Source organism: Electrophorus electricus, chromosome 14 (genome assembly GCF_041902795.1).
Source record: "Electrophorus electricus isolate QZ-2024a chromosome 14, ASM4190279v1, whole genome shotgun sequence".
Taxonomy (NCBI): domain Eukaryota; kingdom Metazoa; phylum Chordata; class Actinopteri; order Gymnotiformes; family Gymnotidae; genus Electrophorus; species Electrophorus electricus.
Window position 1 is genome coordinate 20,385,297 of NC_137510.1, and position 27,443 is coordinate 20,412,739.

The following is a 27,443-nucleotide window of genomic DNA, read 5'->3' on the forward strand; positions in this document are numbered from 1 at the left end:
CGCCTTTAAACATTTTTAATTTTACTGGATAGCTAGTAAAAATTTCCTTATCAAAACCGGTTTCATTTTCATAGTGTGCCTGACCTGACATATTTACAATATATTTTTAATAGTCCTGTTGTTTGAAAGGCTAGATCATGTTAATTGAATTATTGACTTCAGACCTGGATCGATTTCTTTTTTACAATTTCAGGCTACGTAAAAGCTATGTGCACAAGTAAAAATAAATTTAGCCTGTTTTATATTTACTCTGATACTTATTTATTAACAACCTCCTTTAAATGGAATATGTTATAGACTATTATAATCTGTTATAATCTGTATCATTATTTAATCTTTGCCAAACCACTGACCAAAAAGGGGTCATAAGCCTTTCTTAAATGTACGAAACCAAATCACACTGAGGCTATTCAACTTAGTAAATTTTAGTTTGAACTTAAAGCGTTATTAAACTGATAAAACAACAATGGATTATAGCAAACATTTCAAGTGGAATCTCTGTCTACATTTCAGTAGCACATCTACAAAAGACTGCAAAAGCAGTACTGCATTTAAAGGGATCAGGCTAATTTGCATTAATATTTTCTAAGTACAAAGAGTGGTTCATTTAATGATAGCCTTGCAATTTCGTGAATTCAATAAATTCGCTGTAGCTATGAAAAAATAAGGCCAAACTAATTTAGAATACGACGAACAAAAGGCATCTGTATTTGCGCTTATCAAGACGTTCGGGTATATCAACTATTATATGTAAAACCATATATTGGTATTTGTACTTAGGCTTTTTCGTGAAATAAGGCCCTGTTCTGAAAACTGTTTGTAACTTCTGTAAACAGAACATAAAAAAGGAAAATTGGCGCACACATATTTTAGGTTATCTTCTGTATAGTCTACATTGTAATAGACTATCCCTAATGAGTCCACTGAAGCTGTTAGCTCAGTTTTGCTTTCTTTGACGTGAAAGCTACACCTGTCATAAATGTTTGGTGTGGATAAGCTTATACCGATGAAAAATACTCTGTCATTCTGTATCTTAGATTTTTTAACTTAGAGATGAGTTATGCAAATATAGCCGAAGTTTGAGAATAATAAATTGAGCATTTATTTGTTTGTTTATTAAATAGACCTACGAATCGTGATAAACCAATACAGTTTTGTTTTCAATGATTCTTCTGCCAGGAACCTTTTTTTAAAGGTTATTGCTAATTTTATGATTCGCAATTAATCAGCAATTCGTTGGATATCAGAAATATCCCTTTAGTATACGTCTGTGCAATTATTTATTATTATATATGAGTGCATATGAGTGCTGTTTTCAATATTCCAGGAGGGTATTTAGGTTTTACACAAAGTTAAATTTTAAACTCTTGTTCGATTTCACGACAGAAATGCATTGGTTATATAATGATATCGGATATTTTATGCGGTAGGCTCCCTCACAGAAACACAGATGTACCTCAGTTGCCCAGAGCTTCGAAGGAAGCTGGCGAGGGGTATCAACGCATACAACAAGCTACAGGTCGCAGTAATAAAGCAGAGACATAAATATGGATGCCTCGTTGACTGGTACGCTTCATTTGGATCAAGGTTTACACGAAAATATTAATCTAAAGAATTATAGCACAAGCGATTTATAACTTTACACAGAAACATGGGGGACCATGTTATATGCTCTGATTTTTAGACTGACTATTTTAAATAATTTAACAACTCCATTGCTTTGATTTAATCGGTTTGGCTGTGAACAGTATTCGATCAGTGATGTACATTCAGCGCAATTATTGAAGCATAGGACATTTGAAAGTGTGTGAAATATTACCTGGGCTTACACGAAGACATTTCTTGTCTTGGCGTTATGTTTTTTGCATTGGTTGCACGATTAAATACGCATAAAGATCGTGAAATATGCAATGATGATTACATTTGATTTGAAGTCAACAGCTGCTGTATTTTTTTCCAATTGTTGAATTAAATCTGATTCTGTACCCTATAATTGCATTACAGACAAAAATTGTTATTTAAAAAAAACAAACATTATTATTATTATTATTAGTAGTAGTAGTAGTAGTATTATTGTCGTTTTTGCTGTGACATACTGACATGATACTGACAGATGGATGTTACTTCTGAAATATAGGCACAATATATTTTTGTCACGATACTAAATTGAATGTATAAGCAACATTCTGCAGAATTACAAAATATTTTAAATAAAATATGTTTTATTTAAATTTTAAATGCTGATAGAAGTGTTGCAATACTACATTTCAAACAGTTGTTATCTGTTCACATTTGTTTTTTATAAGGGTGCAGTTAGTCCTATAACAGAGTGATCAATTGACTTTAATAACAAAACAGCAAAGGCAGTATGTGCCGGTAAACGAGTGTTTTCTTAAGCACTCTAGACATATTTGAGATGTAACCGATTTTTTTTCAAAAACCATTGTAGTATTTGCAGAGTCGGATATTTTGAACAATCATAAGGGTTATCATCTAATGTTAGTCAGGGTATTCTCATTTGAGTGTTTTGTCTGCTCTCCAGCTCTTTAGCCATAGTGGGTGAACTTTCACCTCGACCTCTCTGCAAGACCTTTTTTTGCAGTAAGCACTGACCATTTTACCTCCAGCTACTCGCTTTCCGTGCAGCCTCCCTCTTTACAGCCCTGCGCGGCGTGCAGATCGATAGCGTAGCATCTGCTGAGGGAGGGCAGCGGTCCCACATCGCACTTGGAATTTTTCAAGCTCCAGAATTGCTCATCTCTGAAAATTAAACGGACAGTTAGGCATGATTAGTATTCCACGTATCTACCACCTCCTCTCCATGCCAATTCCCAATTCACATACGCACACAAGACGACGAGTGTTAATGGAGAAATGGCAGAGGTGTAATTTTGTTGTTTGTTAGATTGCGTTGTTTAAGACAGAAGGTCTCGAACGCGCATTTAAATGAAAGAGCTCTCGTTCTTGTTCAGCTCTGAGACTGATGAACGTTATCTGATGTTAGTGATCCCACTGGCCCGTGATGCGACAGCTAACAATGACTTTATAACATTACGCAACGAAGATATATAAATTATTTATTTGAGTATTGTAACTTTACTGAGATTCGAGGTCATGCAGAAATTATTTAACATAGAACCATCACACTTGGAATTCTAGCCTATATGTTCCACAGAAAACTGCTGCTGTCACACGAAAATTGCAGGCTAACAGTCTTTATTATTGCAGTTCATAAAATAGGTTTTAATACATGTAAATAAATAATTAAAATATGTGTTTTATAATGTGGCCACATAAACATGTGGATTAACTGTTACACTTTAAAATAGATAAACTACGGCACCCACATAAATTATCTAGTGTTTATTATTGTTTGTAGTGTACTACCAGGAACACAATTTGAAGAAGAAGAAGAAGAAGAAAGATAAAAGATGAGGAGGCGGAACAGGAAGAAATAAATGACGAGGAGGCATATGCATTATAGAATGATTTTAATGTTAGGCTACTTTGAATTAATGGTATAAGAAGACGTTTGTCTTCGCGTTAAAGTGATTTCATTTCTAGAGGTAAATGGATAATGTTAGTTTAAAAAGAACGTGGCCTCTACGCAATAGAGTTTGTTAGATGGAACACTTTAAGCCACATCTCAGTGCTTCACCAAAAATACGTTGACTGTAGTTACAGTGTCGAAAGGGTTAATTCGAGTTAGAAATTCATCCCACATCTGTCAGATTTTTAAGTGCGTGACGCTCTGAGAGGGGATGAGTGGGAGCGCGCGGGGAGGGGAGAGGGAGAAAAAAATCTAGGCTGAGATCGATGGAGAGACGGAGGAAAAGGCACGGGGAACCACGGAGATAATGACAGAAAGGAAGCTGGGTAGTTAGGCGTTAGACTGAAGCTAACGTTTTCACTGCGAATAACAGAGCGAAGAACCGAAAAGAGTCAGAAGAATAGTAGTCTCCTTACGTCTCGTTTATGCTGCATCCTCAACGATTCTGTGAAAGTAACCTGCTCGGAATCGCCGCGAAGAGAGGAGACATCACAATTTTCGAACAGAGAAATATGCTGATAATACACAAAAGTGTCTCTTAAACCTAATCGCTTGCTCTGTGATTTTGGATTATGGAATCGTAATCTCTGCATCTTGGAAAATATTTACTTTCATATTTTCAGGATCTTATTTGTTATTTTCGTTCCGCGGTGGTTGTACGTCCGTCATCTTGTTCAGACTCGCCTGCGCTGCGCTGAGGTAAGCATGTTAAATGTCTGTAAATTGGAAATTACATTCAGTTAATATTTAGAACTTCCGAAAAGAATGCTTGTGGCAGTTTAATGAACAGCCTCTTGAAAAGCCGTTTAGAATTATTAGCTCTGACTAGCCATTGCAAATTATACAAATTGTTGGGCAACCATGTGAAACTTCTCGGTGCTTGCCAGAGATTTTTGAAATCTAGAGCTGATCAATATGCGACGAGTTTTCATGAATAAATGATCAATAACCAATCCAAGTGATCATAGCCTACTATGTCTCTTATACAGGTTTCTCACGGTCAAGGGCAAGACGGGCAAGCACAAAAAGCAGGTGCATTTATGGAACGCATAAAATGATAGGGAAAGACTTATTATATTTCCGCTTGAAACTGGACTGAAATCAACACTGAAATACTAACAGACTATTAGAGACCCACTAAGTCTGTTTTACATTCACGTTTCATTATTGAAGATATTAAAGAAACATTTAACGATAAAATTGCTGACTATATAAGGGAGCTCCTTCACATATATTTATTTTAAAAATGGATGGAAATATGGGAGAGATGTCAGTTCACAGCCATGTGGAGCTTGCACACAGTCAGGATAGTCGAGCGATGTTGCACTCCCGAGACCTCTCTGCTGCTTTCCCACGTCCCCCTCTGGGAAGCCCACCCATGGGCCTGGAACATGAGCACAGGAGTCCTGGATACGACCACGGCATGCCCCCGCTGGGGTACGGCAGGGACACACCGACGAGCTGTGGCAGCACCTACACCACTCTGACACCCCTCCAGCCATTTGATGACAAGTTTCATCATCATCACCACCACCATCCCTGTTTACCAGTCAGCAATGTTATCGGTAGCTTTACGCTCATGCGTGAGGATAGGGGCCTTGGAGGAAACTTCTATAATCCCTATGGCAAAGACTTGGGTATGGCACAGAGTCTGTCACCACCGCTGGCCAGCTCAGGCCTGGAGACAGCCATGCATGGCTATGGCTCTTTGGGGAGCCAGAATGGACACAGTGGCCAGATGCTAGCAGGCAGCCATGAGGTCCATATGGGCAGCAATGGGGGTAACATATTCTGCCGAACAGCAACAGACTTTGGAAGGGAAATGTCACCGCCCTCTCTGGGGGGTGACCATGGGGTCACTCACCAGCTAAACAAGATGGACACCCACCAGCATGCGTCCACCTACCACCCCCACATTTACACCCAGACCTATCAGCACCACCACCCCAGCCAACAGGCCTCAAAGCTGGGGGAACTTCCTGGCTCTTCCCCCTCCTCATCCTCCTCCTCCAGTTCCAGTCTGACCAGGGAGGGCATGCTAGCTGGCTCCCAGAGTGGCAGCGCTGGTGAGGAGATCAACACCAAAGATGTGGCCCAACGGATCATCACTGAGCTGAAGAGGTACAGCATCCCGCAGGCCATCTTCGCTGAAAGGGTGCTGTGCAGGTCTCAGGGCACCCTGTCAGACCTGCTTAGAAACCCTAAGCCCTGGGGCAAGCTCAAGTCTGGCCGTGAGACCTTCAAGAGGATGTCCCGCTGGTTACAAGAGCCGGAATTTCAGAGGATGGCTTCACTGCGACTTGAAGGTAGAACACCTAAGCGTGCTTATTTGCTTTATGCCTATGCCTCTCAGCCAGACAGAGCAGACTAATGCCTATATCGTGCAACAATACACCAAGCATCTGTGTATTGTAAAACTCAACGATGACTTTAGTTTTGTTCATTCTTTATGCATTTTTTGTATCATCTGTCACTGGAAATCCAGTGGCTCTAAATAGATACAACTGTTTAAGCATAAACAAGTGAATCTCTATTGTGAATAAACAAGTGAATCTCTATCTAGTACTCTGTTTTAAATTTCAATAGCTATCAGTAATAGCTAACCATCTTGCTATGTCACATCCCAGCAAAAAAACATTTGAATCTTACATTTCAAATATACTCAAAAGAAAAAAGAAAAAGAAAGAAACAGAAACCCTCCAGTCTGGGGTCATTTTGATTGTACTGAGCTCAGTTTGCAGAAGATACTGAGCAATGATACCCTTTGTTGGCTGCCATCTAATATTCATCAGAGATTTGCTTGGAAAGCTGGTGCTTGTTGTAGTGTTGCAATGTTGTGACATGGCCAGAGCTGAAACATCCAGCTGATGCCCATGGCACACAAAGAGCTTCACAGAAAAACCGTAACATGAGCATGGGTGAAGGTCGCATTGGGGGGGGGGGGGCTCTCAAAATGTCGGACGCCACTCTACAGTAGCTAGCCATAGAAGACTGGGCTTGGAAGCGAGCGCGATTGCCGCCTTGCCAAAGCCTGCCCGAATCCCCAGCGATCAATCACCAAAGCTTGAAATGTGCTTCAGAATGAATTATTCTGCTTGCATTACCACCACAGATATTGATTGGTGACCATTGTGCTCTCAGTCATAGGAGTGTTCCAAGCCCGAAATACACAAAATCAATCAATGCCCTGTTTGTCAGCATGGTACCGAATCTTGCTGTTTTTGTGCCAGTTCCTGAATCGACTAATGTGATGTAGCTTGGTAGCTATCGCTATGGCTTAGTTTATGGTCTAGCCTAGAGAGGCATATGATTATTTAAAGTTGAGCACAAACACTGCCCCCCCAACCATCCAAACAATGTCTCAGTTGGATTTCATTTTCATTTTTCATTCAGTTTTTTCATTTTAGATTTATGACATGCATCATTCATATCTCCTCTTCAAATATTGCTGTATTGTCATATCCAGCAGTTTTGGATTAATACACCAATCACATTAACTTTCCTTCATAACATCGTCTGATGAATCATGCATTCCCTCAGTCTGTCCGTCCAACATGCACACACAGCCACGCAGATACTGTCTTTAGCCCTGGCAAAGGCACAGGTTGGACACCTCTGTGCCTCCCTGTGTAACCTACTTTCCATGAGGTTTGGCTTTTCTTGCCAAGCCTTTTGTTTAATTATCAGCTGGTATTGATTTCCTTGGGAAAGCCGAGTGCAGACCTCCAGCTCACAGCTCCTTCGAGCAAGCAAGCGCAGGCTAGAATTAGAATGCACAAAGCCCCACGCCTCCTTTCACATAGCAGGAGTTCATGTTGCACATGGACCAGCAGAACCATGATTCAGCTTAATGCAGCAAAATCTAACTGAAAAGCATTCTAGTGTTGAGCATTAGGTAACACAGTCCTCTACATATTTTCAATATGAATATTTAGACTTTGTTTGTCAAATACTTTAACTGGCAGACAAAAATCCCAGCCTGGTTTCTAAACTGAGGTCTAGAAGTAACATTACTTGTGCATTACCTCTGCACTGATGTACTCCAACAGGTATACTCCAGATTACTCCTTTTCAAATTTGAAATGCAACATTCACATACTATTGTCTACATTCTTTAACTCTTACAATAACTGTTTGATTAAAAAGCTTTTTAAATCTTTCAAATATTGATATTATAGTCTCAGAGTCTTCCTAATATTATATGTTGTTTTATTAGTTGTTATTAGGTGTTTTAAATTAAGTGTTTTGATGCACTTGGGTTTATTTTGTCTTACAGACATATGATGCATGATGCATTTCATAGAGCAGCTGCAGTATTGGTATTGATTTAGCTGCAATGTAAAAATTATGATAAAAAAAAAAGTTCTATGCTTTTTGTATATTAATACTATATCAACCTATTTCATTAATCAGTTATCTTTATATTTAGTTATTTGGTAAAAATGCAGTATTACTGTCAGCCAATCTCTTTATCTATCTTTTGTATGATCTTATTATGTGAGTTGCTTCTAAGTGAGGGTGTGTGCAGGATGCACTCTGGCTATGGCAGAAAGTGAAGGGGAGAGAGAAAGATTCACAGAGCAGGATGGAGATCATTACTCTATCCCTCAGCTCTCTGGCAGTGCAGAGATTTCACACACAAGCACTGGAGCCTGAAGCCCTTGTCTTAAAGTCTAAATGAATAAGTGAGATAAAATAGGCTTAAGTGGCTTTCTCAGTGTTTCTGCCTGCACCACCAGCAAGTTTGAGAGCCATTTAGCCATAATGCTGAAAGGTGAAACAAGCAAGCATGTGCAGAGGCCTGCCTGCAATCTAAACACACAAGAGTCAGAAGCATGATTTTTTTTTAGCCCTAAAATAAAAATGTGTATTTGTTCAATTGAAGCCGGGGCCTGGCCCAGCGCTGAAGGGGTTAACCAGCCTCCGTAGGTCGAGGAGTCTGAGCAGCACAGATTTAATCAATAATTTCTATCAGCCCGTGGCCCAAGAAATCAGCAGGGGGCAGGTCAGGAGTGGGGGATGCTGAGAGGGGGTAGTGAAGTGAGGGTTGGGGGAGTTGATGAGGAATGGGGGTGCTTTCGATCACGTTTTAGCAACATGAGACAAGAGGCATACATCATGATTAAGGTAGGCTCACATGATCATAGGAGCTCTATGGGGGATGTTTATGTCTGTGAAAGAGGAGTGAAGTGTTGGATTTATAGCATGGTAATTCCCCTCCTTTTAAACATAATTACAGCATAAGGAAGCATTCAGTTAATGGTTGGCATTACGAATGCAGGTGCAAGTTTAGGTGGGGAGGATGGGAATGAAATACCTGGTGGTGCTCCTGAACTTATGGACATGTAAAACACACTGCTGCATGTATATTAGCACCAGTACATTTATTAAAAATTTGTTGAGTCTGTATGAGTACACACACACACACACACACACACAAACACGCCCAAGCACACACACACACACACAAACACGCGCAAGCACACACACACACACACATATACACACACACACACACACATATATATATATATATATATATATATATATATATATATATATATATATATATATATATATATATATATAGTTTGTATATATGTAGATTGCATATATATTTTTATAATAATTTAACAACACAACTTTATGACAATCAATTTTATTATAATTAGTTTACGATAGTTTATGTCTTAGTTTATGATAACCTAGAGAGCATTATTTTTACGTTTGGTTAATATTATGAACATAAAAATGTTAACTTGATACAGGAATAAAGACAAAAAGATAATGTTCACATTACACATTTACAAAGTATTACTGTAAACAGATGTCACAGCTCTAGCCAAAAGACATGAAATACACAGAATGAGAACATGCATAATTACATTTAACCATTTTACAGTTGAAGTGTGTTTCTGTTGCAGCAGATGCATAGTTTGGCTGCAGTATTTCTGCAGCATAATTACTTCTGTTGGGGATGCTTTGTTCTACTGCACCTTACAGTTAGATATTATTGTGGAAAATTATTTTGGCAATTTGCTAAGTACATTAATACAGTATTGTACCCCAGTATAATATTTTACCACTTAAACAGATGTTTGCAGAATTAAGATATTCCCCTAATAATGTAAAAATTAGGCCAGTAACAATCTTACACAATTCCAACAATTCTTCTGTTTATTAATTTTTTTCTTGAACTAAAATTAATGTTAGAAGTCTGATTCTGCCTGTGCCGCACGCATTGGGTGGTGAAGACATGCAGTTAACAGTGTTGACTAAGAGGCTTCTCCATGTCTGTTGTGACCGACGCTCTCTCCTCAGCATGTAAGCGCAAAGAGCAAGAGCAGTCAAAGCAGGAGAGAAACCAGGGACCGAAGCGCACTCGCCTCGTCTTCACCGACCTGCAGCGGCGCACGCTCATGGCCATCTTCCGGGAGAACCAGCGACCAGCCAAAGAGCTGCAGGTCACCATCGCACAGCAGCTGGGGCTCGAGCTCTCCACCGTCAGCAACTTCTTCATGAACGCCCGCCGCAGGAACCTCAATCGCTGGAGCGAAGAGGGACGCCCATCCTCCACCGGCTCCTCAGGGTCCAGCACCTCCTCCCCTGCTGTCTCCTGCACCACAGCATGACGGCAAAAGGTGCAGCATGGGCAAGCTATAGGCTATCTGTTGCCAATGGAGGAATTTTTTTATGTGAGGTGATTTAACACAGGAGTCAAAGAATAACTTAAACCAAAGATAAAACACTACAGATAGCATTTTAATGTAGTTCTTGGTGTTTAACTGATGTTTTAGTTTTAATTTGGAGTAGTGGCCAATGAGTTTCTTAGTGGTAAAAATCATTTCAGACTTTATTTCAGTGAAAGTGCTGAACTGACCATGCTGCAGTGGTTGATTAAGTATTCCTACTTGGTTTCACCACTTCTGTTTATTGCAGAAATAAAAATGATCAGTATTTCACAAATCAAGGCATAAATGACTCACACATTTGATTTACAACTTTTTCCCAAATTGTTTGAGCAGTTTTTAGTTCCCTTTGAAACATATAAAGACCGTTATGACCAAAGAGAAATAACAGAAGAATGATTAATAATGATTTTCTCTCTTTTTTGAGAAATAATTGAACAAAAAAGGCATATGAAATTTAACCTTTAAGGGTGTATTTCATCATGGATAAATGAACGTCCTGCCCATTCGAACAAAAGCTGTGGCTTGCCCTCGGATCTCACTACCCAGGGTTCTGTTTGGAGCCAGAGCCCATGAGCAAAATGGAGCAGCATCCTCCAAAACCAAACAATGCAGCCAAGTCCTATGGGGACGGAAACAGATCTGCAGGGGGAGGAAAGGCAGAGGATGCTTTTTAAAGAGAACCCTCAAAAGAACTGATTGATTGATTGGTGCACCTCCTGGGAGCTGCTGAAGAGAAATACAGGCAAAGTACAAAGATGATGAATCCTCTGCAGACGTGCAGCGAATGCCACTTATAAGTACTTCCCTTCACTGATTTGAAAATGACCAGTAGAAAAAAACTCTTGTAGAACTATTGCAAGATGTTACTTGGTCAAGCTGGAAGAAAGCTTGCCCCTAGATCGTGGTTTTGTACAAAATTCAAGCACACAAATCCTGTTGGATCACAGGCTGTTGGTTGTTCAACCTTGAGAAGTTTCACATTTATCAGTCTCCAAAGAAAAAAGACTTTGGATCTTGTTTGTGACTTGAGCTTAAATCTGACATGAACTCTTATATGTTTTTACTATTATTTATGTATTTATTTCCTCACTTATAGTTATTTATTTGCTAAGTATTGTGAGTATTTATTTCATTATGTGTTGTTTGTCTCTGATGGGAGTCCCATCATGATGCCAAAGATGAAGTTTTTTCCTCCCTGAATGTAACAGCACCTGTCATTCATCATTCATAACCAGGCTGGTGTTCTAGCCATCGACTTGAAAAGATTCACATGCAGTGCATGCCTAAAGCCAGAGCTCCTCAGCCACACAGAACAAATCTGGCTAGAGGTCTAGAATTCCAGAACAGTATTATGTACAACGGGTTGCTCATTCTAGCTAGGAAGGTTTTTGCCTATGTGCAAATGCACTGCTGAAATACCAAACAATTTTAGCGCTTTCTCCTTATTCAAACTGTCACACAGGTCCTATTTGATCCCCTTTTTTTCTGTGGTGGTGGACTGTGTTTTACACACATGCAGCAGCTGTGTGTTTGTCAAGCTGCGCTGCGCAGTGCAGGCCGGAGAGCCAGCGGCCGTGTCGTTCAGGCCGCACTTGCATATGTCATCCCGTCTTTAACCTTCGGCAGGCGTGAAGTGAGAGGCCCCTTCACAGCACGCACTTGAAAGAGGGACCATGAAAGAGGCCATCGACTTTTGCTGACATGAAAGAGGCCCTTTTTATCTGCGTCCTGTTGGAGGTTGGGGCCGGAGCCCACCGCTCACTCAGCCGGACCCATGGGCTTAGGGCATTCAAAGAGGAGGGCAGATCAGAGAAGGGCTGCATTACCAAACCAAGGGAGGTGAGTGGGGAGGGAGTGTCGGAGAGTGAGAATTAAACTTTAATAAATAACAACTGTAAGCATGCTGTGACCAGGGGAAAGGGTGTCTGCATCAGGGCATGGGTTAATATTCATTGTTTGTAAGAGAGGGACTCCTCATGTTTGAAATAGGGAGTGATTAGCTTTCAGATTTCGGAGTTCTTTCAGATTACAATGTTGGGTAAAGTTTTGCATTTTGCATCTCTATGCTAAAACAGCCTTAAAACTGTAAGGTGTGTTTTAAGAGTATGTTAGTCTTTGGGACCCCCTAGTGGGTGAAGATGTTGTTGTCCTTGAGTTTCTGAAGGCTGGGGATAGGCCAAGCACAACTCCACACTGAGTGATGGCTAGGAGTTCTAGGAAATGGCCTGTAAAGCTGGACAGCTTTGTGTGAGGCATGTACATGTATACATAGTACTATTGTTAATGTCTCTCAATCGTCTTTTTACCAATATGTGCATACACCACTGGATGGAAAATAAGCATCATTTACCTCTTGAACAGTGGTTTATCCATCTCTTCTAGCCACTGCTGTCAGTGTGTAAATGCGGAGAACTGCTGAAAATTTCCATCCCACCAAGCAACAATTCTACCCTTTCACTACTATGAAGAATTCATCTACCTCAATTGTGTGTGGTGTAGCTGATATGTAATTTTACCAAAGATCCCATGCATTCAGGGAGAGTCTGTGTCTCATCTTTTCTAACCAAACGTGCTGGAATCAATCTGTAACCACTAATCACATTTTTACCTACAGACAGAGAAAACATGCCTACAGGAGGAAAGAGTATTAGATTGTATGTGTGCTAATGAACAGGGAAATTTAAAAAGGGGACGCCCCCCAACATCAGTGCAGACACCAAATGGGACAATCGGAGCAAGAGAGGGTGGTCATGCTGAACTTCAGACTACATATTCTTCCCACAAATGAACGTGTAACCAATCACAAAGCAGGAGTGGACATTTGGCTTTTAAGAGCCAAGCTCAGCTTTATTCAATTAAACAACAGTAAAATGCCTCCTGGGTGTTCACAGTTCATTTACAATAGAGAATAGAACTAATTTTTACAAGTTACATTGATTGAGAATCTTTAAAATATAAACAGATAGTAGAGCAAAAAATCAAGACACTTTAGAAAAATTTTTAAAATTGGCCTGTTATTACATGGTAAAAATGGTGTTTAGTATTGTTATCACTGAAACTCGTAAAAGTCACAGGTAGCAAAAAGCTTTAAAACCATTACCAAACATACTGTTTGTGTCTTTTTTTTTTATGTTGGACATGTTATTGTGCCATTCTCTCCTCATGTTAACCTATGAATGTGGCTAACCAACCAAAGGTTTTGAATCACGACAGTCTACATGTCAATCATAACTGGATGTTGTGTACCAATTTTGAAAATCCTTTGATACCTCATGTGAAATTGTCTGTTGTGATGTTGCACTGAATAAAAAGTCACTTGTAAATTTATTTGACTCAGTCATTTTTTCACACCATTTTCATTCTCTGTACTTTTGTAATGAAAACCTTTAGTAATAAAGATACAATCTAAAAACAAAAAGCTTTTATTTATTTTTTCTAAAAAATAATCATGTTTAAACAATTACCTTATATATGATTTAAAACAAGTAAAAAAAACCTAACAAACTCTCTCTCTCTCTCTCTCTCTCTCTCTCTATATATATATATATATATATATATATATATATATATATACACACACACACACACACACACGCACGCACGCACGCACGCACGCACGCACACACAATTTTTAAGGCAAGCATTTAACTTCACTGTTTACATGATGGGGTAGCAGCCATAAGATGCAATACCACACATATTTCCTTGATTGCGGGCTATGCGGATGTAGCCTCCATCTCCAAACGTAGTGCCCCAGCTGTGAGAGTCAAGGAACAACATTCAAACAGTATAACACACAAAATGTACACATTATTGCAGAAACTAAGGGATTGTTTCCTAAACATGGATTAAGCCTAGTCCTAGACTAAACTGCAGTACATATTGAAAATCTCCACTGGAAATTCTTTATCTACCTTTAGGCTTATTCTGCATCTGGCAAACTGCCCCATTATGTTTACACTTTTGAGGTGCATCATGAAATGTTCTTTGAAATAAATACTTTTATTAATTTAGGCCAAACATTAAAAGATTTTCCAGCACTGAAAAGCATCTTCAGTTCAAGGGTTGTAGTTGGTATAGAGCTCAAACCAACATTAAGAATAGCTTTGAAAAGATTAGCTGGTGTAATTTGGGTTTTATTATTTTGGCCCATGAGTTTTACTTTGTCATGAAGAGAGTGGGGCTCCTACCTGTTTTTCACTAGCCAGTAGTCCTGTCCATTCAGTGTGCCATATCCTACAACCAGCACTGCATGGTTTACGTGCTGGCTGCAACTTCGGTCATTATACACTCCTGTAGGATACATATAGTCAATGTCAAAATAAACACTTCAAAATCTATACATTTGTCAAATATACTGCCCAAGTCATGAAAGAACATATATATTCTGCATATACTACCCTCAGCAGTAATATAACTATAAATGTTCATTCTAATGTAATCTGGACTTCAATTTGATTTAAGGTTATTAATGCATATATAGATAATTTAAAAAACAAACACATCAGTTACACATTGTTTTCAGACAATCTATTTGTAGCCTTCTTAGAAGTAAACACTTACCACTGCGATACATGATAAATAGTGGATGAGTGGCATCAATAGCCACAGCAATGGGGCCAATGGTGGCTACTGCTTGCTTTAAGGCCTCTTCATCCCCATAGGGGAGAAATGTGTAACTGGAGCAGTTGGCAGCTTGCTTGGTCGGGTCATATTTGCAATCTCCTTGCTGGAATGCAATTGAGGACACAGCACCATATCAGCACAAAAGGGCAAATTAGAGCAAAACCAGCATCATATAATGGTTTTGACCATTTCTGAAAAATCAGACATTCCATTTTCAGACGTATGCAGGGAGCAAGCAGCAGTTACCAGACAATTTTTTAATCTTGTTATGAAAATAAAATTAGAAGTGCAGCGTCAGTCAACTCACCACTGCAGTATAAGGGTAGGCTGCATCAGAATCTATACCGCCATTGTCAATAATGTACTGAAAGGCTTCAGACATGAAACCTCCATTGCAACCTTTGTTTCCATACTTGGAAGAGCAGTCCACAAGATTCTGGGGGCTGAGGGACAACAGCTGCCCTGTGGTCTTCTTCAGCTGGCCCTCCAGGGCCCCAGCAGCACTAAATGCCCAGCATGAACCACATGAGCCCTGTGAGAAGGAAAACCAACTACCGTAAATGCACAAGCCCAAGTTCTTGTTTTCCAGTAAACCAGCATGGCACAAGATAGCATGTTGCAGTCCAATCATGAATTACACCAAGTTCTGAAAAGAAAAATATTGTGTCCAAATGAAATTAACAAACTTCATATCAACACACTGATATTAACTATGCTCTTATTACTATGGTTTAGGAGCTATTTATTATTATTATTATTTTAAAAAACAACAAAAAACCCCATCCACATACACGCATATCCATGCCCATTTGAGAGAAAGGAACAGTGTAACTGGAATTTCTCAACCCACTTCTGTCATTTCTCATGTACATTTAACATCTGATTTAACAGTTCAGAGCCATGCTGGTTAATTGTAAAGGAAGAGGAAGCTAGTGAAGTAATAAGGGAAACACACAGCCAAAGAGCCCAGCACAAGAGATGAAGAAACAACATAACGAACTGAAACTGATGAGTTTTAAAGGAAGAGGGAGTTTCAGTCTTAAATTTCATCCACAAAATGTTCCAATGTTACACATAGATTATTGTACTTTTGTTACATAAATCCAACAATCTAGTTGTTAGTTTATGAGACAAGAGTTGGAATCTGCACACAGAATGCAAACAGATTTTGCAGAGTACGTTTGAATTCCAATACTGAGTGAAATATGGAAGATTTAATTCAGAAACATAGGCACTAATGATGCTATAGCACCCCCACCTGGCCTAAACACAAAATGTTTCATATGTGTTGCACTACCTTGATATAGTTTAACTTTGGTTAACTTTGATTACTGTTTTCTCCCAGTAAGATATATACCCGTACATTAAGTAGTTCTGTTCTTTAATTAGTGAGAAACACTAATACAGATATTTCCAAGTAGTCCTGTTATTAGTCAGTCACCAAATAATTATGACCAAAGGTCCTTGTGCTCATCTAGAATGTGTGCGGCCTGGATATTAGCCCATTGCTAGATGAGCCATTACCTGGTTTTTCACATCAGTCACATAGCCACTTGACCTCCAGTCTACTGAATCTGGTACTGTGACACCAGCAGAGGCCACAAATGTGGATGGTCTCTTCAGTTCAGCGGGAACCCGAGTCCCAGCAAGCTTCTGCAGGATCTCCTCTGGGGTCTGACATTCAGTGGAAGCAAATGTACATTTTATGGTGAGAAAAACCCACAGCCTTTATTTCATTTTCATATTGCCTTCATTTCATATTGCACATTTGCTTGTAGGCTCAGTTGGCTTATCTAAGTTGTCATAGCGTTTACAACTGAGAAAATCTTACCATATCTCCCATATGGTTCATACCAATGTCAAAGGTGTGCATGCCCATAGAGGTCTCCAGGTTGTGAACAGTAATCCGCCGTAGGTTCCCCTCCCAAATCTGCCGCCGGCCTGACTCCTCTAGCTGCCAGCACATATTAACAAGTCACTGACACTTTCTGCACATTCAGAAATGATTGTTTAGCATAATTACACCCATTATTGACAGGGTACCTATTATTAACAGGCTAGTGGTTCTTGCTAACTTCACTTCCCTCCATACTTCTAGCAAGCCACAAATACAGGCTGCAACTGTATAACCTTTGCGATATTTCCGAAATTCCAAATGGAGAAGTTGGTTTAAGAAAATGTCATTCTATTGGCCAGCTCTAACTATTACACCTGCCATGGTGTAACACCAGCACGTCTTGACTAATTGTCCCTTTCCTACCTACTCCTATGTCTGGGGATGCTCTGCACAGGGAAACAAAGCAGGCAGGCAACACCATGCAAGTAAAATGCCATTTCTAATTCTGGAGATTTTCTTTTCTGGGATTAGGAACCCTTTTTTTTCTTTTAGCGCTGGGCCAATCAATACCCAATCAATAAATACCCAACCAATACCCCTAGAGGCTTCATATTATACAGGATAGAATTAGGAACCATATATGAAGCTGGGGTAGGAAGGGAGGTTCTCCTAGATCAGCACATAGTCCAGATTCATCATAAAGAACAGAAGCCAGCCTTTGGATAGCATGTAAATGTAGATATACAGCATGTATGACTTTCCTAAAAAAAAAAAAATTCCCAAACATTTTACCTACAAATAATGAATATACACAAAAATAATTTGTTTGAAAAAATATTTACAGAAGAAGTACTAAACAATTTTAGCTCTCACCTCACTCATGTAAATCTTATGATGTTTCTTCTTCCATAACTCCCAGTGCATGTCCAGGTTTGGGTCATAAAGGGCCACTACTGAGCCAAACAGCACTGTGAAAAGCAAACTGCTCAGCATCTTTACCTACTCAAAATCAAAGAAGACATTAATCAATACCTGCTCATATTACTAGTCATTAAGCACAATCCACCCAAAGAAATGAAAAACATCTACTAAGTAGAAAACTGAGCTTTATGCCTATATTTACTTGAAAGATGTCTCAGGTTACATGTGCAGCTCAGTTATGGTGGGTAGAATGCCAACCTGTTTTGCCTACAACAAGCCATGTACAAGCACAACAGAATTCAAACACATAGCGAAATTAACCTAACCAAGCCAGTAATGTCACATGACCAGTTCTCAGAAGACTTCAAGGATGGAAGTCAAGACAATGCTGTATGAGCCAAATACTAAAGATGTAAACCATGATGTATGTTGGAAAACCCAAGACATATATAGGTGAATCGTGACTTCTTGAACAGACTACAGCATAAGTTAGGTCTATATAAAATGTCAATTATCGGGAATGATTGACTACGCATTTTGGATTCTTTTGTTGTAGTAAAGGATAGGCTATACATAGCGAAACAAGTCTGCTGTAGACAACGATACGTGCCATTACAGTTTGACTCATAAACATACTCTTCTAACATAACAGACAGTTATCTTTTAAACCATTCAGTCCGTCATAAAACAAACAGTTCGCACCAATTGTCGCCTACCTAAAGAGGCGGTTAAAAAGGGAATGCTTTAAATACTGAGAAATTACACCGCCTAAAACTGGGTTAACCTGGACCAAAAGTAAACATTCACTAGCTAAATAATGTAACGTGGCTAAACAGGAAAACATATACTATATTTCAGTTACAACGACGTTTTTGTTTGTTTAAATTCGCTCTGCTTACCCTAAAGGACTGGAAAACGCTTCAAAACGGTGGGTAGTAGACTGACAACGGAATAGTGTTCTCGGGTTTTAAAGGCGCTTTATCACGTGTCAAATTAGTCTTTCCAGTTCCTGTTTTTATGCGGGCTAATGTATTTGGCATTGTAGTCCCATATCTATATATTCAGATATGATCAGTCAAATAAGAATTATTAATAATAATCTGTACGTTTCAATTTGTGTAAGACTGCGGCCTCAGGATTCTCAGGGAAGTGACTTTTAATTACGGGCATAGACACGCGTCATCCGTTCTTAGCCAGAGACTATCGGCTTTTTGGTGTAGCACAGTGCCGCACCTTATTCACTTTCGATTCTTATTTCACCCTGTGAAGTGTAGACAGTTGGAGGTGCCTAGTCCAGTCCAGTGTGAATGCGAACACCATCCTAAAGCTCATCCTTCAGGAGTCTGAGAATCCACTGCAAAACACGGAATGCATTACTATAACAAAATGAAAAAAACAAAAAAAACAACAAAAAAAAACCGATAATGGAGGAAAGGAATTGGTTGGAGGTTTTTCGTTCCATATAGACAAAATATTTCATAACGAAGTATCTATATAACTCCTTTACATCTTCTCTCTAATGCACCCTAAAACCATTATGACAAGCTTTTAATCAATAAAACTCTCATAAAGGGATAAAGGAAAGGCAAAGGGATATTCTTAGGTCTGAAAAAGAAACCTTGATGAAAGGTATGTTAAAGATCAGTTACTTTCCTGTAACATTTGCAACATTTAAAAAAGATTTATGAAGAATCCATTATTTCACAGTGATAGTCTTACTTGTTACTAACATGATTTTTCTGATTTCTAGCCAGACCATTTATTTGTAGTATATTTTGTATATCTGTCTTCTAGTACATACATGACACATTAAATGAACCATTGCATTTCCGTGTAGGAAATACAGATCACGCGATCATTGTGTAAGATATAGTCTACAGATCATGCGCTTGATTAAAACTCGAGTCATCTAAACTCTGGATGATGAATCACATGCCTAATAAAAAAGAGGAACCAATTCAGTAATTAATATCAAACAAATCTTTTGTAAAAATCTTGGCAAGTGTTGCAAACTGAGCATGAGATTTTTTAACTAATGCACTAACTGTTTTATACTAAACAGTCATTTTGACTGTTTTCATAATGATGAAAATATTGTCAAAATGTTGTCATTTTGAGTGAGCATGACAGCGGTCATTTTGGAATAGGCTGATTCATCATTTTCTTGGGAAAATGTTCAGCTGTTGATGAGAGTGAAATGAGAGTATTCTGTTTTATACTGTAACCTGTACGACGAAGTCTCACTGTTTATGGAATGTGGTTCAGGGAAACATTCTGGAGTTTTTCCACTCTAGAGTGGCTGCAGCAACATTTTCCCAGCATTATTTATCAACATGTTGCAGTGTACTTTGTAATTGTGATCTGGTTAATAATGAACTGAAAAGCACATTTCAATCTAAACTAAAATTTAAACCTTATATTTTTTAAATGAGGTCCTATGCCTGGAATGAGCACTTTTTATGGTGGTGTTGATGTGGAGACTCTGTTCTCTGTTAACTTCACAAAATTGATTCGTACTCTTAAATCCACTGTCAATTACAGCTAAACAATCAAAACATTGAAATCATCACAATGTTAAACACATTTTATTAATATTACTTATAAGAATGTCGCAGTATTCCTCTTGATATGGGTCTAGTTTTCTTCAGGGTAATACAGTTTAACTTTGGTTTATTCAGCTTTTTTCATACCATTGTTCTGCAACATGTTCTTTTTAATGTTGAGCTAGATGGTCATTCTTTGGTTCTTTAAAGCATGTCCACACTTGCAGTCATATAAAATAGGGAAGGGCCTTAGCCCTACAGAGGACTGTATTTTTGCTACAGATTATTACAGTGTCACCAACACAGTATCTGTCAAAAGATTTACAGATGAATGAATGAAGTTATATTTATATATTTTTAATAAATACATTTACAAAAAACAATGTCTTCACTGTTGTATTTTAATGTGTGAAAAAAGCAAAACAATCATGTATGTTATGCATTGCTTTTTATTTGGCATTGATAATGTTCCATATGACTGTAGTGTGTTTGTGCTACCATGCATGCATACTTATGTGTGAATATATGTTTAGAATTATGTGTGAATGTGTGTTTGTTCCTTAAATAGTTGTTTCACTTTAATTTAACAAAGATGACACCATCTAATGTCTACTCTATAGAAGTTTAATTTTAAAAGGATAGATTACCACACTTTCACCATGAAGTAAAATGCCTGGAATTTATTATTTTTGTAAATGATTGGAGAATAATGAGAGATTATTTCTAAATTTCAGTGTAATCATTTTGGCTATGTCTTTTAGATATTAGTATGGAAAAGGTTTTCATGACCTTTTCTAATGTATGAAAAGAATTATGTGTGAATTGATTGCTAGGATGAGATTATGTGATTGTAACCTGCCTCCTTAACTCTGTAATCTATTGTGGCCTGATCTGTGTATCAACAGTAAAGGCCATGTTTATATCTTTGTGTTGTGTATATATAAACACAAATCAGTTTGAGAATCTGTTATTATCCATCTCTCTACAAAACTACTTTAAATATTGGCCTTGGATCATATGTTGGGAAATAAGGTTGATCTTACAGGTCAATATCTAGACCTAAGGTCAAGACATTGTTGTCTTGTTTAGAATGATGTTTAAAAGTACAAGATATGATGGCCTACATGTGCCACTGAGAAATATATGTTAATGTAAAAAGTAGGCCAAGAAAACGTAGACAGTCCTCCAGTAAGCATGTATGGCTTTGCCCAAAAATAGAAAAGGTCTTGAGAACACTGACCAGTTCTCTAAGAACAGTTGGTAGAGTCCACAGTGGGAAACAATGGGACTACCAAGACAAAGAGAAAATAAGGCAAACAAATGAGTAAGACAAGGCAAATGCAATGCAACCACTGAAATTGCAAGACAGAGAACATCATGGTAAATAATATTTATTTATTTTCAAGACTGGGCATAGAGTCTTTTTTGGACTGTTTGTTCTATTAAATGCTATCCTGCTACATCTTTTCCAGTTTTCTTCTCTTTTTGTCAAATTTTGTAAGCCAAGCACATTTTAATTATCACAAGTTCCTTAAATACATTTGGCAAGAGCATTTTAGTGATGTGTTCACTCCAGTCATTTCACTGTAGATACTGAGAATTGAATTCTCATCAAATGCTGATAATAAAATACATCAAAATGCTGTTCACAGTGTAGTCTGGAAATTACACGGAATACATTCTAATACTCATTATGGAAAACAGAGTCTATCTATTATTTCCTATTATACTACAAAATGTATCATGCTGTGTGGAGCAGCCATTCTTAGTGTATAAGCATTGCAGTTAACTAAGCAAATTTAAACTGGCCAGTGAATTTAAATTAGTTCAGTGAATTTATGAACTTGAGAGAGTATAATTCATTTTGGTTATTTATCGAAAAGTGATATCCTGATGTATTATATAATATTTTTTTTTAATATTTTAATGGCTTTAAGTTAAATTGACTTGCTCCTAACATGTGTTTAATAGCTGTATAATTTTATTGCCAAATAATGGGCCCAGAATGGACATATAGGTTGTAAAGACCTTTTACTAGATTACCACTTTTACTAGTTAAAGACAATATAGTAATTATTTTATATGTTCAATTTATAAATTTAATTACTTCAGTTATCAAAAGGTTAACTTGTGATAAAGGTTAGCATCACACTGCAGATCCAAGAATATTAAGAGTGAATTGGTGAGTTTGGTCTTTCAGCATAACTATATGTATGAGAAAATAAAGTATGTTTTTTGTCATCTCAGATTTCCAAAAGGTTAAGCTGTTTTCCAGCTATGATAAGTAAATGTATGTGGAACATGTTTAACATACTGTGCTGGCAAAGTACTAAAAATGCACATATTTAGCTTTATTTTGTCAAAACGTTTTATTTCCTTAACATGACAAAATCTTACATGTTAAATTCCTACCAGAGGAATGTATTTATGCACAGAGAAGTGTACATAATTATACAGCCAAGAGTAAAACAATGTCAACATTTACATATTGCAGTAAGCATTTAAATGTAAATAGGTACACAGTCCACGCCAGACACAGAGTTTATATTTTTACTTTTATTAATTGATCAGGGAATTTAACAAATATTATTTTAATTGAATGTAATCTTATGTACTCATAACCAGAAACTGTTGTAAAGCAAGAAAGGTTATCCTATCCCTCAAGTTTTAGTGTTAGTGTGGTTTTGGTTCTTGTGTTTCTCATGTTCCTTTTAACAAGAATGATGTTATCATAAAGTCTCACATGAGTCTCACATGACTGGGAAACTGGCAAGGTTGGCAATACCACATGCGTTGTTACGGTTACGAGCCATCAAGACGTAACCCTTCTTTCCCCACTCCTCACCCCAGCTTCATGAGATGTGAAAGGGCGATGGGAGGTATATTAGAACAGAACAGAAGAGGAGTATTAACAGCAAATCACAGTATCTACAAAATAGCACAACAAAAATAAAGCAAGTACCCCCATTTTAGCACCCATTTTAAGTAACGTACCTGTTTTTGACAATCCAGTACTTTTTTCCCTTAGGTGTGACACCATAGCCCACTGCAAGCACTGCATGGTTGATGTTTTCCTTGTCGCAGTTGGGGTCATAGTAAACACCTGGTAAAATGAGCAGAAATCTAATTATACACAGCTCAGAGCGAAGTGAGGTTTTTTCAAATTTAATTAGACTTACAGGAGGATTGCTAAATCCCATCATTGCAACTCACCACTCTTGTAAAACTGGAAAGTTGACTGCATGGCATCAATGCCTACAGAAACTGGGCCGACTTTAGCTATGGCAGACATTAGCGCTTTCTCGCTGCCTTTTTGTACTTCCTTAAAACCCCGGCACTCTGCTGCTTTCCCAGATTTATTGTAAGCACACTGTTGGTCCTACAGGGGGCAGTGTTTAGAAGGATGTAAAAAATACATGACGGACTGGCCAATAGAAAACATAAAACAGCACCTAACATTCATTTGATGGACATCAGGAAAATGAAATCACAGCATACCAAGCTAAATTACAAGTTTTTTGGGGGTTTTCCAAACATATTTTATAAAAATAATTACAAAATAATATAAAGGGTAGTAGTAAGTGACAGAACCTCACTACTGATAATGCCACACAAAAGAAGTTATATTGAAGTTATTATCACATGCAGTGAAGAGGCTTACCATTCCCACATATGGATAAGATTCCTCAGAGTCAATGCCTCTGTTGTTCCTGACGTAGTTAAAAGCGTTTGTCATGTATCCACCACCACAGCCGTCGTTTTCAGTCACACAGTCCACCAGGTTCTGAGGACTGAGCTCTACCAGTTGACCTGTGGTCTTCATCAGCTGACCCTCTAAAGCACCAACAGAGCTGAAGGCCCAGCAGGAACCACATGAGCCCTTAAACACAAGACAGAAGGTCTCAGCCTCTCAAAAGCACAAGCGAGTCCTTGTCAAACTGCTGCCTATGCCAGATTATTTCTGTGTTTACTGCTTTCTGTAAAAAGTAAGATTTCACTGCTAAAAGCCAAAATTATTAAAACTGTCTGAATATTTGCACAAAGCATTTCTTATTGAACATTAGAGATGAATGTAAATTCTCACCTGGTTCCTTACAGGGGTAACATAGCCAAGTTTGCGGTAATCAATAGATTTAGGTAGCTTCTCCAGTGAGCCAGGAACATAAGTGTTCATGGGATCATTTTCCATAGGCATCTGTAGTCCCATCAATTTCTCAGCCATCTCCTCCACGGTCTACCAGCGAGAGATGCAGGACTAAAGACCATCCAGAGTATAGACAAATTTTTACACTAATCCTAGCTGTAACTCCACACTTAACCTTATTGTAATGGTAAACCTTTCTCTAAAGCCACTGTCTTTAAATACATAAAGCATTTGTTTATATTGTCTTATTTATATTGGCTGTTGTTGAAGTTACCCTTTTGTCAACTCTATTTAAAGATTTTTCTGCTCTTTACATGAATAATAGTTTGACTAAAGTCATACATTTTCAAAATGTGTACAGCTTTTAGCTGAAATTTAGCTTCCTTTATAATGGCATTCATGTGTGTAAGCAAACAGCATCAGCTAAAAAAGCAACAGGTTTACATCAACTGATTAGTTTTTCAGATTTTTCATATGATCTTGTTTTTGTTACTGTGTAACATGTAGTTAAAGTGGGGAATTTATAATTTGCTATATGACTTAAATCTAAAATTTCCATGTGCACTTTTAGCAGTGCATAGGCAAACAAACAAAATACTTTCAATTTCTGGTTGACTGGAAAACAGAAAAAGAACAAACAGAGAACAATGAAGCAATGAGTGAACTGATAACCAACAACTATATAGTACATGAAAATAAACTTGGTCAAGATTAATCAGACCATCCAGAGGATCAGTTCATGAATTCTGGCACCATTAGACCAAGCACACCTGCAGATCTCATTACAGTCCTATCTTTACCTTCAATAGGAAAATAAAATCCAACTTTCAGCAGAGTTCTCCACCAGCTGGCATATTAGAAGTCTATTTTACTTAACTTTGACTTGGTGAGATTGGCTGTGCTAAGAAATACTTACCATGTCTCCAAATTGATTCATGCCTAACTCATAAGTGTGAATGCCTAGCTCATATTCCTGATTATGGCTCTCAATGATCTGCATATTCTTCTCCCAGATAGTGCGGCGAACGGCATCCTCACCCTGCCATTTGCATATACAGAGATGTGAAATGTGTTAGAGCAAATTTTATATTATACATTTTATATTATATATTTAGATTATATAATAAATTTTATTTCTATAAATGTTACATTTACTAAATACATTATACATACAGTACATATCAAACATTCTGTGGATTTCATGTACTTAATACTCTATGCTAACTATTGGGTCTCATTAGCCACTCTAGCATTTCTGACCAGACAACTTTATTACATGCTGGCACAGTGGTGGTGTTACAAGACACCTTGGCACTGCTACCTTCAAACTAATGTTATGGTAAGAAAAGCAGAGACTGCAAATCTCTGCAACTGCAAGTTTACACACCATGGAGAAGGGGCTTCTGAAAATGACCACCGTTTACATTTGAATATTGTTCATTTTTAATAAATCACTTTCTCCAAAACAAAACCCCTTAGCAACGTAGTGAGCTTTGTAAGCCTTCACATTATCAGTTGCTTTTGCTTTGATGAAAAAAATTTAAATGTTCTTTCCATTTTCCAATGGTTGGACACAGTCATCATTCTGATTACCAGCAATACATTATTATTAAAGTTGGCTAATTTAACAAACAAACAAACAAACAAAAAAAGAAGTAAAGACTTTGACCTCAAGTAACTGACTCAGCTAATATTCTTAATTTAAATTACTTTGAATACAGTGAAGAAGGATCTCCAGTTACAGAAAATAAGAGATTATGCAATAGCTGAGGTATCAGCTCTTCAGCTCTTTATTTGATTGCATTTAGAACGGTCACCAACATTTCCCATGGCCTAGACAGTGCTCTTAACAACTTGACTATTACTCAACTCATACAAGCACGATGTGCTTGCTTACAGACTCTTTTGTCGAATGCTAATAATAACAATAAATTGAGGAAGCACAATACTAGTTAAGAAGACTTTGGCACATAAGCACTTGAATTCTTCAACCACAATCACTGCCATTGGGACTGGACTCACATTAAGACTCGCATTTCACATTAGTATTGGACTGACTGATATTTTGTATTAAATAAATGCATATGATAATAAATTAACTGTCCCATGATTATCACATACTTCTGCTATGCACACGTTTGTAATCTTGAGTTTCCCCTGTGGGTAATAAGGTGCACAATAAGGAGTCAGTTACCTGGCCATTGTATTCTCTCATGTGAGTGGTTTTCCAGCTTTCCCATGCCGAGTCCAGAGACGCAGAATCCAGGGTGTGGGTTACTGCAGAGCCCAACATAAGCAAGAACACTCCCCCACACACATGCATCCTGCGAATACAGTCACGAGGTTAGTGAATCACATCTGGGCAAAAGACGGTGAGTCGATGAAAGCAGCAGGTCTAAACAGCACGTCTAAACAAACAAACAAACAAACAAAAAACTCCGAATGTGTGAAAAAAGCACTAAGTTTCAACACGAGCAAACAGACTGTTCGTCTTTACTTCTCAAAAAGAAAAGTTCACCCTTAAGCCTGTATCAAAAGAAAGTGAAAGTGAGCAACGTCGAATGGAAGTTTTCAAGCGTTAAGAATAAAAATGCTAATGTGTCCTAAACCTGAAACATAAACACGAACTAAACACATAATCTTCGAGTTAGTGGAAACTCCAAAACGAAAGCCACGAACTGTAAAATTGTTAAGAGGTAGGTCCACCTTACACTGAGATTCGGGAAATCCTAAAATACGCACACTGGAAATGTTCGATGTCGACTTGAAACTGGATTACTACACAGCTGCTTTATGTAGTAACGTTTTGAGGAAGCCTCCCAGTTTTCAAACTTAAAAAAGGTAGGCTGCTTTTCACGAGTTTACTGCGGAACGTTTCAGCTTGTCCAACCCCAAGCTATGATGTCACGTATCAAGTTACAGGAACGTCGATTTGTTGTCGGGAATCTCCAGCACAACTCTACCAAACCTACCAGTAAATGTAGGAAAAACAATTGTTTATGTAATACGTCTGAGTTTGTATAATAAAAACTTTGCATAGTTTCCCGAATTATCTCGTTATATTAAATTTATAAGGCCCATGTAGCTGTATAGGCTACTAAGCACCAGGTAGTATGTGTATTACAACTGT

The 27,443-nt window shown here is 38.1% G+C and overlaps 3 protein-coding genes across 5 annotated transcripts; 1 reads left to right on the forward strand and 2 right to left on the reverse strand.

The window, feature by feature from the left end:
• Positions 1-3,893: 3,893 nt before the first annotated feature.
• Positions 3,894-13,208, forward strand: onecutl (one cut domain, family member, like). The gene is made up of 3 exons (XM_027006681.3): positions 3,894-4,249; positions 4,540-5,856; positions 9,872-13,208. Exons 2-3 carry the CDS (start codon positions 4,797-4,799, stop codon positions 10,180-10,182), a joined length of 1,371 nt encoding a protein of 456 aa, XP_026862482.1. The 5' UTR covers positions 3,894-4,249; positions 4,540-4,796; the 3' UTR covers positions 10,183-13,208.
• Positions 13,209-13,648: 440 nt separating this feature from the next.
• Positions 13,649-18,670, reverse strand: ctss2.1 (cathepsin S, ortholog2, tandem duplicate 1). 2 transcript variants are annotated; one of them, XM_081696261.1, is made up of 9 exons: positions 18,526-18,574; positions 17,829-17,893; positions 17,579-17,704; positions 16,700-16,822; positions 16,393-16,542; positions 15,176-15,400; positions 14,806-14,971; positions 14,433-14,535; positions 13,649-13,999 (listed from the first exon to the last, which is right to left on the reverse strand). In XM_081696261.1, the coding sequence occupies exons 3-9, from the start codon at positions 17,696-17,698 to the stop codon at positions 13,900-13,902; spliced, it is 987 nt and encodes a 328-aa protein (XP_081552387.1). In that variant the 5' UTR covers positions 17,699-17,704; positions 17,829-17,893; positions 18,526-18,574; the 3' UTR covers positions 13,649-13,899. The 2 variants fall into 2 exon arrangements, with proteins under 2 accessions (XP_081552387.1, XP_026862483.1); XM_027006682.3 differs by lacking the exon at positions 17,829-17,893 and having other exon boundaries at positions 18,526-18,670.
• Positions 18,671-22,519: 3,849 nt separating this feature from the next.
• Positions 22,520-27,198, reverse strand: ctsk (cathepsin K). 2 transcript variants are annotated; one of them, XM_027006685.3, is made up of 8 exons: positions 27,056-27,198; positions 26,508-26,637; positions 25,230-25,352; positions 24,254-24,403; positions 23,831-24,049; positions 23,383-23,548; positions 23,164-23,272; positions 22,520-23,019 (listed from the first exon to the last, which is right to left on the reverse strand). In XM_027006685.3, the coding sequence occupies exons 2-8, from the start codon at positions 26,634-26,636 to the stop codon at positions 22,920-22,922; spliced, it is 996 nt and encodes a 331-aa protein (XP_026862486.1). In that variant the 5' UTR covers position 26,637; positions 27,056-27,198; the 3' UTR covers positions 22,520-22,919. The 2 variants fall into 2 exon arrangements, with proteins under 2 accessions (XP_026862486.1, XP_026862485.1); XM_027006684.3 differs by having other exon boundaries at positions 27,025-27,181.
• Between the last annotated feature and the right edge of the window lie 245 nt (positions 27,199-27,443).